The 13,526-nt window shown below is 47.2% G+C and overlaps 2 protein-coding genes across 2 annotated transcripts; one reads left to right on the forward strand and one right to left on the reverse strand.

Annotated features, from left to right (window-relative positions):
* Nucleotides 1-1,555: 1,555 nt before the first annotated feature.
* LOC101781625 (expansin-A24) lies at nucleotides 1,556-2,820 on the reverse strand. Its single transcript, XM_004951178.2, has 3 exons — nucleotides 2,556-2,820; nucleotides 2,125-2,449; nucleotides 1,556-2,010 (listed from the first exon to the last, which is right to left on the reverse strand). The coding sequence occupies exons 1-3, from the start codon at nucleotides 2,725-2,727 to the stop codon at nucleotides 1,698-1,700; spliced, it is 810 nt and encodes a 269-aa protein (XP_004951235.1). The 5' UTR covers nucleotides 2,728-2,820; the 3' UTR covers nucleotides 1,556-1,697.
* A 3,340-nt stretch (nucleotides 2,821-6,160) lies between these two features.
* On the forward strand, nucleotides 6,161-9,068 carry LOC101782034 (cell division cycle 20.2, cofactor of APC complex). Its single transcript, XM_004951179.4, has 6 exons — nucleotides 6,161-6,929; nucleotides 7,054-7,320; nucleotides 7,416-7,685; nucleotides 7,782-8,372; nucleotides 8,475-8,683; nucleotides 8,774-9,068. Exons 1-5 carry the CDS (start codon nucleotides 6,789-6,791, stop codon nucleotides 8,616-8,618), a joined length of 1,413 nt encoding a protein of 470 aa, XP_004951236.1. The 5' UTR covers nucleotides 6,161-6,788; the 3' UTR covers nucleotides 8,619-8,683; nucleotides 8,774-9,068.
* The last annotated feature ends 4,458 nt before the right edge of the window (nucleotides 9,069-13,526 follow it).

Genomic DNA, 13,526 nt, shown 5'->3' on the forward strand with positions numbered 1-13,526 from the left:
CTTTCTATTGGGGAGCAGATGCCATGAAAGGCATGCACCCCAAGAACACGCTCTGCTCCAAATTCCCCGAAACAATGAAACGGAGTAAAATTAGTTATCTGGAAACGAGGCATCACCAGATTTCTGAATCGGCAGAACCATCCAAATCTGACACAGCAACTCGGTCCACCAGCTCTTCACCATGAGCAACAGCAGAAGGCGAAGGGTAAAATAAGAACCAAGAGCAGACGGGAAAAGATGAGCATGGTGACCCCTGAGACATGCCCATCCGCCGCAGCCGCCGAGCGAACCTTGCAGGTGGAACGCGGTGATGGCGAGGAGGAAGAGAGGATGGCGGAGCGGGGACGGCTTCGGGAGGCGGTAGCGGTGGGACCTGCCGGGACGAGGATGAGGATTGATGAGAGCGCGGCGGCAAAATTTGGGAGGCGGCAACGGGCAGAGGAAAAGAGCAACGTATGTCTTTCGAGCCGAGCCGTCATCCGAGCAAGCGTCAACAGAGCCGAACGTCTCATCGGAAGGAGGTTCTTCACCCCGTGTGCGTACGATCCTTCGACTGTCCACGCGCACATCGGTTGTGGGCCTGCACGGAGGGCGGTTTACAACCCTCATGCACGGATTTTTTCCACACGCCGGTATAAAAACCATCGAAGAAGACACCCTCCTCCATTGAAGATGCGAAATTAAAACGCGATGAGTCTACTAAACCCGCATCTCTGATAAGTCTACTCATGACATCTATTGTTCATCCACGCCTCCTATGTACCTATATCGGAGACGCGTATCAATAAGCCACATCTCCTATCTCCTATGAGTCGGTATGTAATTGGAGACACGACTTTCCAGAAATTAGGAAAAATAATTGATAATCCTTACATGAGATGTAGTCATTTATAAAATTATTTTCAACCATAATTTACATAGAGAATTACAAGGTTTTTCTAAAATTTCCCAAATTTAATTTGCAATTCTTCATAATTCTCTATGTAAGTTTTGCTACGAAATAACTTAATAAGTTACTGCATCTGATGTGAGAAATATTAGTTATTTATTATAATTTTTTAATGCATTTTGGTGCCATAAAAATTCATATAATATATAAAAGTAGACTAATTTGGTGAGTTTTAATTGTAAAACCATAAAGGTACGTGTCTCCTTTTAATAGAAATGGGTTCATATTCATTTGTTCTATCACTACAAAAAGTTTCATGATTTTAGAGGTGATTTGGAGATCGTTTCACCTAACTTGACTAACGTAAGTGACGGAAATGTCAAATAAGGAATGAAAGTTAGAAATTATAGTGTCACGTTAGGAAGGGAAAACTTTTCAGTGTAAGGAAGGAATTGAATCATTTTCCAGTGCCAAATAAAGAATTTTCTCTATAATTTATGTCCCATTCTATAATCGAGAGCCTTGGAGTTGGGCCTTTTTCCAAAGCAATCAGCAGCTAAACATGATAGGGGGGTTTATATAATGCAACAAATCAATGCTACCATGAATGTATGGTTGTATATAGGAATTGAGAACAAATTGTATGAATGAAGAGTATGTAGAGCAATGCACAAATAATTTAAATATCTTTATGTACAATAGAAAGAATAGGAGGCATATCTGCTAAGAACACACACACACACGCATACAACACATGCAATTCAAGCAGTATTTTGACCATATCACATATCAATCACGTATGGAGCTCTCACTTGAACTGTAACTTGGATGCAAATGTTTGGCCAAACTTCCATCCTTTTGGCACCACGTTTGTGAATTCAAGAGTCTGTCCATCAGTGTCAGTGACCCTAAACGAGAGCATTTGTCCCGTGAGGTATGCAAGAGAGTGCCAGTTGGCACCCCAGTTGCGCGCCATTGGAATCCAATTATTTGAGTTGGAGGCCTTGACATCCATGGACTTGATGGAGCCGGCAGCTGCGACATTGGCCACAAGCACAAGATTGAAGTAGTCATGCCCGTTGATCGTGAACCGCACTCCACCTCGCTTCACGCAGGGTACTCTGCACGCAAGAACTTTGTAATTAACATACTGTTGCAGGTGATATTTTTCTTTGGACAATTGCTGCCTAATTAGGAGATATCAGAGTAGAGGAGGAATTTTAATCTGCACACACCTTCTGTACATGACGGGGATGATGCCGCCGCGGTAGACGCCGATCTTCTCCCACGCCGGCTGCGCCATGTCGAAGTGGGGGCGCGGCGGGTTGCACCAGCCGCCGTTGTCGCTGGGCAGCCCGTAGTTGGGCGGGCAGAAGTTGGTGGCGGTGACGGTGACCGTGACGCCGGGCTTGCAGAACAACGGGTTCGCCCTCTTGCGGTCGCAGGCGATCTTGTAGCACTGCCCGCACGAAGCACCATCGTTGAACAGAGCTGCACTGAGCGCCGCCGTGCGCGTGCCGTAGCCCTGCGAGTAGAGATTCCCGTACCCGCAAGCGCCGCCTGCCAAATACAATGATGCGGACATCACGTTATGTCTCGATCAGCTAGCTAGGGTGTTTCAGTAACAGCAGTTTGCGTCATGGCATAAGAGAAAGGCTATACTTACCCATGGTGCCGGAGGCGTCAGCGCCGCCGTAGAACGTGGCATGCGCCTTCAGCCATCCTCCGACCGGCGCCGGAGACGATGAAGTGCCGGTGGCAGCGTCATCAGCAGCGGCCGCGGCCGACAACGAGACGACTGCGAGCAACACGACTGCAAGAACTCGAGCTGGAGCCATACCTGTGGCTCGAACCGCACGGAAGTAAGCTATATCTCTCAAGCTAAGATTTTTCTGGACAGTACAAGAACTGGTTTGTTTGGATGTATGGAACTAAGGATGGATTCTGTTGTGATGATTCGTGCCATGATTTGGTACGTATATATACACGGCCTGACCCGGCCCTTGGCAATCAGGAATGATTGGTCATTGCCTCATTGGTGGCTAGAGCTACACAGGATTAGTTAAAGAAATTAAGGGCAACGAATGAAGCAAGCCGGACATAGCTACCGTGCACATGGCATGCATTACTTGCGGTGCAATCCGGAGATATAAAATGTACGCGCAGACACGCATGCAATGGCGCACTGTACATCTCGTCGGTTTTTTCTTCACCGTTTCCGTTTTGGAGAGGATCGTTGCTTGACTTTTGCAAGGTGATGAAGTGAACGGCGGCTTTGCGTTCTTGACTTCTGGTTGCAGTTTCACGGTTCGTACCTCTGTCTAAGAAAGGATGTCGTGTGTTTAGTCATTCATACGCTTGATCCGGCCTGCACCTGGACGGCAGCATCAGCAGCGCCCATTGGCGTGTAAGTAAATAAACGATTAGTCGTTACGACCTGCGAACTACGGCAGGTCGGCAAATTAAAGAAATATATATATATATATATATATATATATATATATAAACTTTATAGAAAAGAATAAAATATATTAGACACACAGCCACATAGAGCCCCAACCAATCAATTCATATCAGAATCTCTAACTATGTTACTTAACATGATCATGAAGTACTAGTAGTCCCTTACATTACATGTACGAGGAAAATACAAACTTCATTATTCCTTTGATCGCAGCCATCAATTAATATAAAAATATAATATCTTGAATAAAGAGATTTACATATTATGATTTATATATTATGAAAATATTCAATAAATCTAGTAATACCACGTTGTCAATCTATATAAATTTTACATATTTATAGTTATAGGTCAAAAAAGTTCTTTTGAGAAAAAAGATACAAAAGTTGGACTGAGGACAAAAGTAGATAGACTTATTCCGGACGAGGAACGGCGTGTGTGCAGGGGGGGTATCCGAGAAAAACGGGGTGCGGGATGTGTTTTAGTCCATTTTAGCTACCCTTCACTGGCTAAAGGATTAGAGGGGGGCTAAAGTTTAGCCCACAAGATTTAGCTGAGGTGTTTGGGAAGCTTGGTGACTAAAATAGACTAAAGTGAGGGTGTTAAAGTTTAGCACCCCTCTCCGAAACACCCCCTTATCAAAGTGTGTCCCAAAGCAACACTGGTTCAACCACTTGTAACTGGAGCATGATTAATATGCATATTTTAATGACATCCATTCCAGTTGTACTGGCGGTAGCGGTAACATGGAAACCTGATATCTGACGGTTAGGACGGTAGCTGGATAGCAAGTTCAGCTAGTGAGGTTCTTGCATCCTTTAATTTAAATCAATTTCTTCATAATACTCCGTGTCAGATTATCATTACTGTGTTAATATTGCTACTCCATTGTTCATTTACATTCCACCTTGGGCTTACATATTTTTCGGTTATTTATACATTATCTTATTGCCTTTGGCTGAACTAATACCATCCCTTCCCCAATCTGAAATTCTCTCTGAACTCAGTTTGATAGGCACAACATTTCTGAGGGAGCTCATGCCCGAGCAGCAGCACCGCCACACACACGTACCACAAGATGATAGACCACTAGTGTAAGACTCACCTTTAATCCCGGTTGGTAAGGGATATAGATCCCAAAAACTAACCGGGACTAAGTATTCAAGACAAAGGGGGGTCCTTTAGTCCCGAGTCATTCAACCAGGATAATAGACCTCCTTTAGTCTGGGTTGATTTTACCAACCGAGACTAAAAAGGTTAAAAAAAAAAGAGGCCGTGCCCTACCCGCCAGGATAATAGACCCTACCCATGAAATGATCGAATTTTAAATTTCAATAATTGGAAATTCAGTAATAATAATTCTAGAAAATTTAGAAATAGTGTAATTGATTATTGAAATTCAGCAATAATAATTCTGAAAATTTTAGAAATAATGTAATTGTAAGTAAAGATGGTAACATCCAACGATTGCATCGCATACGAAGAATATACGAGAGCATATCCTGTACTCCCACCCCTTCGTGTACTCCCGTACTCCTGCAAAAAAAATAACCAAAATGTGCATGTAAAATTCAACCAAAAATATAGATGGATAGATGATGCAAACATCTGAGTTCATGCAAAATTTGAGATGCAACAAAAATCTTTGCAAGGAAATACAAAAAAGTGAAATCAGCACTTCAATAGTGCGGGTTGCACCTGTTCATCTCTGGACCCGCACCCGTTACTGTTGATTTGCTGATTTCTCTTTTTTTTTTACTCTTGCACAGATTTTTGTTCATCTTCATTTTTTGTATGATGCTAGAAGATAACAAGATACATCCATTTATTTTTTTGGATGAATTTTTGATGCGCGTTTAGAGGTGCATTCGCGGGTTACAAGTACGGGCCCGCGGGAGCACCAGATACGTTCTCAACGAGACGTGCCTTAACGGCATCCTAAGCGGTCGGCAGATCCGAGCCGTTCACCCGTCCGGGCAGGACAAGCCCTGGCCCTGTTTGGGAGGAAGGGGCTAAAATTTAGCCCTGGCTAAAACTTTAGCCCTCTCAAATGAAAGGGCTAAACTTTAGCACATTGGGTGTTTGGGAAGAGGGCTAAAGTTTAGCACCTCTTCTGTAAAATGTCCCTTATGCCCCTGCTGTGCTGCCCCTCCTACCATTTCCCTCTCAGCCGGTGTTCAGCAGGGGCTTCTCGGGCGATCGCGGGGCGCAAGCGCCGGCAGCAGCGGCGCCGGCCAGCGCGTCGAGGAGGCGGCGGAACGCGGCGGCAGGGCAGGGCATGAGCCGAGGCGCTCCCCGGGTCGCAGAAGGGCGCCGGCGCCATGGCCAGTGCCGGCATGGCCACCGCCGGATCCGGCTGGAGGAGGCGGGGGTTGGCGCGGAGGCGACGGGGGCGGGCGGGGCCGGCCGGCGGCGGCGGCGGCGGCGGAGGGCGCTGTGCACGTCCGTCCAGCGGGACGACGGCGATGCCAAGAACAAGAAGCGCCGCCCGCACGACGTTCCCGGTGGAGGTGGAGGCGGATTCTTCTCCGCCGTCAAGAGCGCCGCCACTGGCAACAGCAGCAGCAACCGCCGGATCCGGCTGGAGGAGGCGGGGGTGGCGCGGAGGCGACGGGGGGCGGGCGGGGCCGGCCGGAGGCGGGCGGCGGGCGGGCGGGCGGCGCGTGCGGCGGATGCCGGGGCGGCGGCGCGGCGGGCTGAGCGGCGCGGGCGGCGCGGTCGGCGGCGAGGCAAGCGGCGGGCGGCGGAGGCTGGGCGGCGGCGCAGCGGGCGAGCGGCGCGGGGCACAGAGGCCGGGCGCGGAGGAGAGAGAGGAGCGCGGGGGAGGAAAGAGGAGAAGGGTACCGGTGGAAAAATGGAGGAGGGGGACCACTTTTAGCACTTCTAGTCAATTTTAGCACCTCTTGGAGGGCTAATGGATTATGGGGGGCTAAAATTTAGCCCCTCCATTTTAGCCTAGGTGTTTGGGAGGAGGAGGGGCTAAAAGTGACTAAAATGGGGGTGCTAAAATTTAGCACCCCCTCCCAAACACCCCTATATTCTCCTCCCCTTGCGCCTTGGCACAATAGCCGTTGCTGTGCGGCGGCGTTCCCCTCCCCGTCTCTCCCCTCCTCGCCCTACAAATACTCGCCGGCGGCCGATCCCTAAACCCCACAGCGCAAGCGCGCAGCTCTGCTCTCTCTTTCTCCCTCTCCCGTCGCTCCTCTCCGCCTCCCCACGCCGATCTCGATCGCTCGGGGAGACCACGAGACGCGCGCCCTTCTCTCGCTCGCTCATCAAAGCTCTCGACTTTTTTCTTTGAGTTAATCTTCGCGTTTCCTTTCGTGTTCGATTCACTAACCTGCGATTAATCCCTGTTTTTTTTTTGCTGAGTTCCATTGTTTCTCCTGTTATTATTATTATTATTACTGTTTTGTTGCCCTGTTTCTTCTAACCATGGACGTAGGCTCCCGCTCGATCTCATCTGTCAAGAGCCGCGCGGCGGCGGCGCCGCGGCCGCCGCTGCAGGAGGCTGGATCCCGGCCCTACATGCCGCCGCTGAGCTCGGGATCGCGCAACCCTTCAGCCAAGTGCTACGTGAGTCCCCTGCCCGTGCTCCACCTGCGAGATTCTGAACGTTTTGTGCTCGCGCGTGTAAGGTGTTTGTCGATTCGCCTGACCGAGCTGGCTTGTTCTCCTTTCGTCTGCTTGTTGGATGCAGGGCGACAGGTTCATCCCGGACAGGTCGGCGATGGACATGGACATGGCGCACTACCTGCTCACGGAGCCCAAGAAGGACAAGGAGAACGCGGCGGCGTCCCCCTCCAAGGAGGCGTACCGGAGGCTGCTCGCCGAGAAGCTGCTCAACAACCGGACGCGGATCCTCGCCTTCAGGAACAAGCCGCCGGAGCCGGAGAACGTCACGGGTGCTGACGCGGCTTCCTCCCACCACGCCAAACCGGCCAAGCAGCGGCGCCACATTCCCCAGGTAAGTCCGTGTCCTGATGTTCTTCTTACCTCTAGATCGAAGAACCAACTGGATGGTGGTTTCTGGATTCTTATATGGCCTGAAACGATATGCAGTCTGCGGAGAGGACTCTGGATGCACCAGAGCTTGTTGATGACTACTACCTCAACCTGCTCGACTGGGGGAGCAACAACGTGCTGTCCATTGCTCTGGGCGACACGGTGTACCTGTGGGACGCCTCGAGCGGATCCACTTCTGAGCTTGTGACTGTCGATGAGGACAGCGGTCCCATCACCAGCGTCAGCTGGGCTCCCGACGGTCGGCACATTGCTGTTGGGCTCAACTCGTCTGATGTCCAGCTCTGGGACACCAGCTCTAACCGATTGGTACGTTCACTGTCCTGCTTCGTCAAACAATGTTGTGATAGTACTGTGGTTATATGCTTTCTCTGTTGCTGAATTAAGAAAATTCTTTCTCTGCAGTTGAGGACTCTCAGAGGTATGCATGAGGCAAGAGTTGGTTCATTGGCATGGAACAACAGCATCCTGACGACCGGTAGCATGGATGGTAAGATCGTGAACAATGATGTGAGGATTAGGAACCACGTCGTGCAGACATACGAGGGACACAGCCAGGAGGTCTGCGGGCTCAAGTGGTCTGGATCAGGACAGCAGCTGGCCAGCGGGGGCAACGACAACCTTCTGCACATTTGGGATGTGTCGATGGCATCCTCCATGCCTTCTGCCGGCCGCAACCAGTGGCTGCACAGGCTCGACGATCACATGGCCGCTGTGAAGGCACTGGCATGGTGCCCATTCCAGAGCAACTTGCTGGCAACTGGTGGTGGTGGTAGCGATCGGTGCATCAAGTTCTGGAACACACACACCGGTGCATGTCTGAACTCTGTCGACACTGGATCACAGGTTTGCGCCCTTCTCTGGAACAAGAATGAGAGAGAGCTGCTGAGTTCACACGGATTCACACACAACCAGCTAACCTTGTGGAAGTACCCATCAATGGTGAAGATGGCTGAACTCACTGGCCATACCTCCCGTGTCCTTTTCATGGCTCAGGTGAATTCATCAAACCAACTTCTATTGATAGTACCTGCATTGAATATATATTAGTGTGAACATTGCTGATGGAGTGATGGTTCTAATGTGGTGAAACTGCAGAGCCCTGATGGTTGCACAGTAGCCTCAGCAGCTGCGGATGAGACCCTCCGGTTCTGGAACGTGTTTGGAGCCCCTGAAGCGCCCAAGCCTGCAGCCAAGGCTTCCCACACTGGGATGTTCAACAGCTTCAACCATATCCGATAGGATGAGTCCCAGGAACATGCACTTCTATCGGACATGGTCCTGCATCAATCTAATGCATCATAATGGTAAATACCCGATTTCTCAGTTGTTAACACAATTTTTAGGTCATTTTAGAGTAGAAACTAAACCTTGCGTTTTGTTTGGTTATCTTTCAGAAGGTCAAAATTCAATGGCAGAATTGGCTTTGTTGACGTCTTCATCATCACGTCGATGATATCTGCAGAGTCTCAACGCCAGAACATTGGGATCCAGAACCTCTAATATTGAATTGTTGCGGGAGGATTATGTAAATACCAGTGATTAGTGTTGTTCCATGTACATCAAAGTACAGTGTGTTCTTCCCATTTGGACGCAGCATCAATAAGTCTGTTTGATGCGGCAGTTTGTAAATTAAGAAATAACCATTCTTTTCAAAAATTAATGGAATACTTGGTTCTTTTCTTTCAATCACCTGAAATCTATCCTCTTAACCATGGCATTGGGAAGTTTAGCCACTGGCAGCAGGCAAAGCTAGTACGCTGCACTGCAACTGCAAGCTACCTGAAACTTCTTCATGTTCTTAACTGCTTTTATACTTGTACATTGCTCCACAATAACGCATTGAACTTCTGCTTGCACTTGTTTTTGAACTGCTTATACAAATTGGCTCCCAAGCGTCCGGTCCACCATCTATTTTTTCATAACGGCTCATGTGGGCTTTCTTGTAGAATCTTTTTATAGAAAACAAGATTCCTTTATGAATGCTCGGCCCATCACTACTAACCACCGAAATCTTCTCAACAAATGCAAAGGCCCAAAGAAATAATTGGTTGGTCGCCCTTGGTGGGCCTAGCCCTCCAGTTCAGACGTCTGCTTATCGTGAACTGAACCTCCTCTCCAGCAATACTAATGCTGCTGTTTTTTTAAAAGACAAAAAATGGCTGGATCGCAGGACTGAAACGTACAACCAATGCATTTGCAATGTAACATAATCCTGGCGCATGCACTGAATTGATGGTTGCCGGCTTGTTTGTGCTAAGTCGGAATGGAGTCATAGAATCTTTATTATTATCATGTAGGCTTAATGAATTCTCGGCCCATCAACAACCACCTCAATCTTCTCCACTCTAGTTCTCAACAAATGCAAAGGCCCAAAGAAATAATTGGCCGTTCGCCTTTGGTGGGCCTGGCCCCTCCAGTTCAGACGTCTGAAGTGGTGAACTGAACCTCCTCCAGCAATACTCGTGCTGCTGTTTTTTGTTTTATAAAATATAAAAGTCGTGCTTCTGTCTCACATCACTGGTTCATACAGTTATCCTATAAATAGCTAGAATAAAAATAAGGAAGTAAAATGCACCAAAAGTCCATCAAATGTCAATTAGGTCCAAGAATTCAAAAAATGCATTTGTACATCTATAAACTTTATAAATCGTTCACCGTAGATCCATACCCTTCCATTCCATGTAAGCAGCTAACGATGACATGTCACGCTGACCGAGCATTTTCTCCGTCACCCCCTCTCCTGGCGGACATGATCTCTCCCTCCGCTCGCCGCACCTTGCCTACCACCCCTCTACACCACGCCTTCCCTCGCGCCCACCCCGCCCCTATGCCTATATCGCTGCTGTCGGCTCGCGTGCGCTCGCTTTCCTGTATCTCAGACTGACATGGAAGAATGCAGGAAAGCTGACAAGCCAATAGATGAACGCAAGAAAGCTGTGGCATCGATAGACGATGGTTGCCTGAAACAGGGCTTCCGGACAGAAATGAGGATTCAGATAAAAGAGACGATCAGAACAAACGGCAAACGCTGTAGCTGCATTACGAATTTACAACCATCAATCTCCCGTGTTGCTCAGGTGCATCGCCACATTAGCATGTAAGTATGTAACCCGAAAGAAAAGGAGTTGCAAACTACACAACCGTCTTCATTTTGTCAAAATATACCTTTTTCCATCTGCCAGGGCCAAACATTTTGTCAACCACCTGACGCACCGGGCGGCAGGTGCTCTCCGTGGCCGCACTCTGCGTATCGCATGCGGGCTCCGCAGGCGACCGCCCAGCGACGAAGAACGACGTGATGTTACTCAAGGAGATCCGCCGCCCCGCGGTCGAGGACAACGACACGAAGCAGCAGCCGCCGCAGTGCCGTTGGCTTGAGCTCTGTCAGCTCAGCTCAGCCATGGCAGACAGGACAACGCTCATCTCGCCCGCAACGCAACGTGTTCGATTAAGTTTCCCAACCGGAGACCCTGGGGAGAGAGAAGAAGATGGTGAGGGGTGAGAGGAGATGCCCAATTAGCATGCCACGTCATCACTAGCTGCCCACCTATGGACCTACGGTGAACCACTTAAATAGTTTATGGAAATGCATTTTTTAAGTTTATGGACCTAAATGACATCCTGTTACAGGTTGATGGACCTCTAGTACATTTTACTCGAAATCAAGGTACATAGATGACTGGATCGTAGGACTGAAACGTACAACCAGTGCATTTGCAATGTAACATAACCCTGGCCCATGCATTGGTTGCCGGCTTGTTTGTGGTAAGTCGGAATGGAGTTACACAACAAGGCGTGTGCTACAACAAGCTGCTTCTGATCTTGAAGTGAGCGTGTTTCGAGTGTAATAGTGATCATGCTCCCTCTCCCTCATTGTACATCCCTTCACAAATCTTTTATGTGTAGAACACGCATATTGAAAATACAATAATGTTGAAGTCGGCGTTAAGCCTGCCGTAGTTCATGTCAAAAGAACACATATTGAATCTGCTTAGGCATGTGTGCGACTTAAAATGTACAATAAAATTTATTTGAATTACAGGGGTATATGTACAAGGCCATAGGTGTTGGTTCGGTATCTGTATATACAAACAGCGAACTCAGTGTATCTACTGCTAGTGCACATTGTCTGCATACAGGGCAAGCAACTTTCAGCCACAAATGATGGCCCCAACGTAGTGATTAGTTGAATTGCAGTTTGCTTGCGAATGTCTGGCCAAACTTCCATCCCTGTGGCACCACGTTTGTGAATTCAAGAATTTGTCCATCAGTGCTGGTCATCCTAAACGAGATCATTTTGCCGGTGAGATATGCCAGAGTGTGCCAATTCGCGCCCCAGTTGCGCGCCATCGGCATCCACTCGGTCGAATCGGAGCTCTTGACATCCAGGGATTTGATGGAGCCAGCAGCTGCGACATTGGTCACGAGCACTAGATTGAAGTAGTCATGCCCGTAGACGGTGAACCGCACGCCACCTCGCTTCACGCATGGAACTCTACATGGAAAATGGTGTTGGATAATTAGACAATTGTTGTACTAATTTCTGAAATAAATGAATCATGACAAGAGACAATCCTAGCATGCAAAACTCTAACATACTAGACAATAGGACCAGTATAATCATCATCTCGGAAAACCTGATTAACAACCAGATATATCAAATTTTTGTCTTTTGTTAGAATTGCAGTACATGATATCTGCCTTCAGCCACATAAAATTTTTAATTTCAGTGGAAGTTTAGCTTTCAAGACCATTTCGTATGGAAGCCATACTCAGAACTGCACAAGTAGTTATACACTGACTTGACTGAAAATCCACAAGACTTCTCGCAGTTCCATTTTGCTTTATATTTTTCTCTTGACAAAGCAAAGGAGAGCATAACTTTCAGCCTTCTCAACTCTTAAATTTCGCAAGTTTTCAGTATATTTAGCCGCTCCCACATCCTTTGCAAGACTGCGGATGTGTAATTTTGATTTGATCTTTGCTCAAGTGAACTGTATCTGATGTTCCTCTGTTCTAACAGGTTTCTGATAGTGAACTGCTTTGTCATGCATAAATTGGAATTTTAACATTTATTGTCAAATGAAATCTTCATGTTCACCAATTGGCTGACCAAATCGGCATTTTTAGCTATCATTTTTTATCACATGCTGCTTCCTGTGGTAACTTGCAATAGAAAAAGCAAAGCGCCACCTGCTTGACAGATAATAGGCTATAGGTATTAACCAATCATCACAAGTATTCCGATTATATAATCTGTTGACACAATTGTTTCTGGCAATAGAAACAGGTAAACCGACCTAAATTGGTTTCAAAACCTTACAGGGAGTTTCAGAAGCATGAGAGCATGGATCCAAAAGAGCCAATCCATGTAGGTGACGACTAGCTCCTCTGCGGAGAACAGCTATAAGTTTCCTTGTGGACACTTGATCACCATCGGGTCAGAGATGTTCAGATGTGCTGAGGTCAGCTCCTCTTCCAGCCTTCTTTCACTGGTATGTAATCACCTAGAATCCATTAGACCACCTGCAACTCTATCATGAAGTTGTGTGTGTGCGTAGTCTCGACCTTATGCATATTTGATCGACAATTTGACTAGGAACATGCAACAACCTAATGCTATATTGCTACTATATATCAACACATACATAAAAGTGTACTTTTCACAACTACTCCATCGTCTCTGATCTGAATAACAATGAATTGAGCACCTTCACAGGTAAATCCATTGCTTTCTGTACAGCTGTAGTTACTATCAAATTAAATGGCATACTAATGTAGTTTCGTTGGATAGTTAACCATTTTTAGGTTTTGCCAGTCAGCTGTGCAATTTTATGAATCCTTTATTTGCGAAGTGCCTTTCTGCCAAACAATTTTTCATTTCTATCATCAAAATGACATTTTGTTCATTATATTTACTGAACCTCAGATGATGATATCAATCCATGTTGCATAGTTCATATCAGTCTTGGTGATTCAATTCATGCACTAAATGCCACAGAGCTTCTGTTCTCCAGAATTTGAATACGAATGTTCAGGAAGGTGTGCCCTACGCCCTACTAAGATTGTTTATTTGTATATACTACCATATCTCAATTGTATATAAACAATCAATTTACAAATGTGTATACAAGAACCACCGAATTT

Source organism: Setaria italica, chromosome I (genome assembly GCF_000263155.2).
Source record: "Setaria italica strain Yugu1 chromosome I, Setaria_italica_v2.0, whole genome shotgun sequence".
Classification (NCBI taxonomy): Eukaryota; Viridiplantae; Streptophyta; class Magnoliopsida; order Poales; family Poaceae; genus Setaria; species Setaria italica.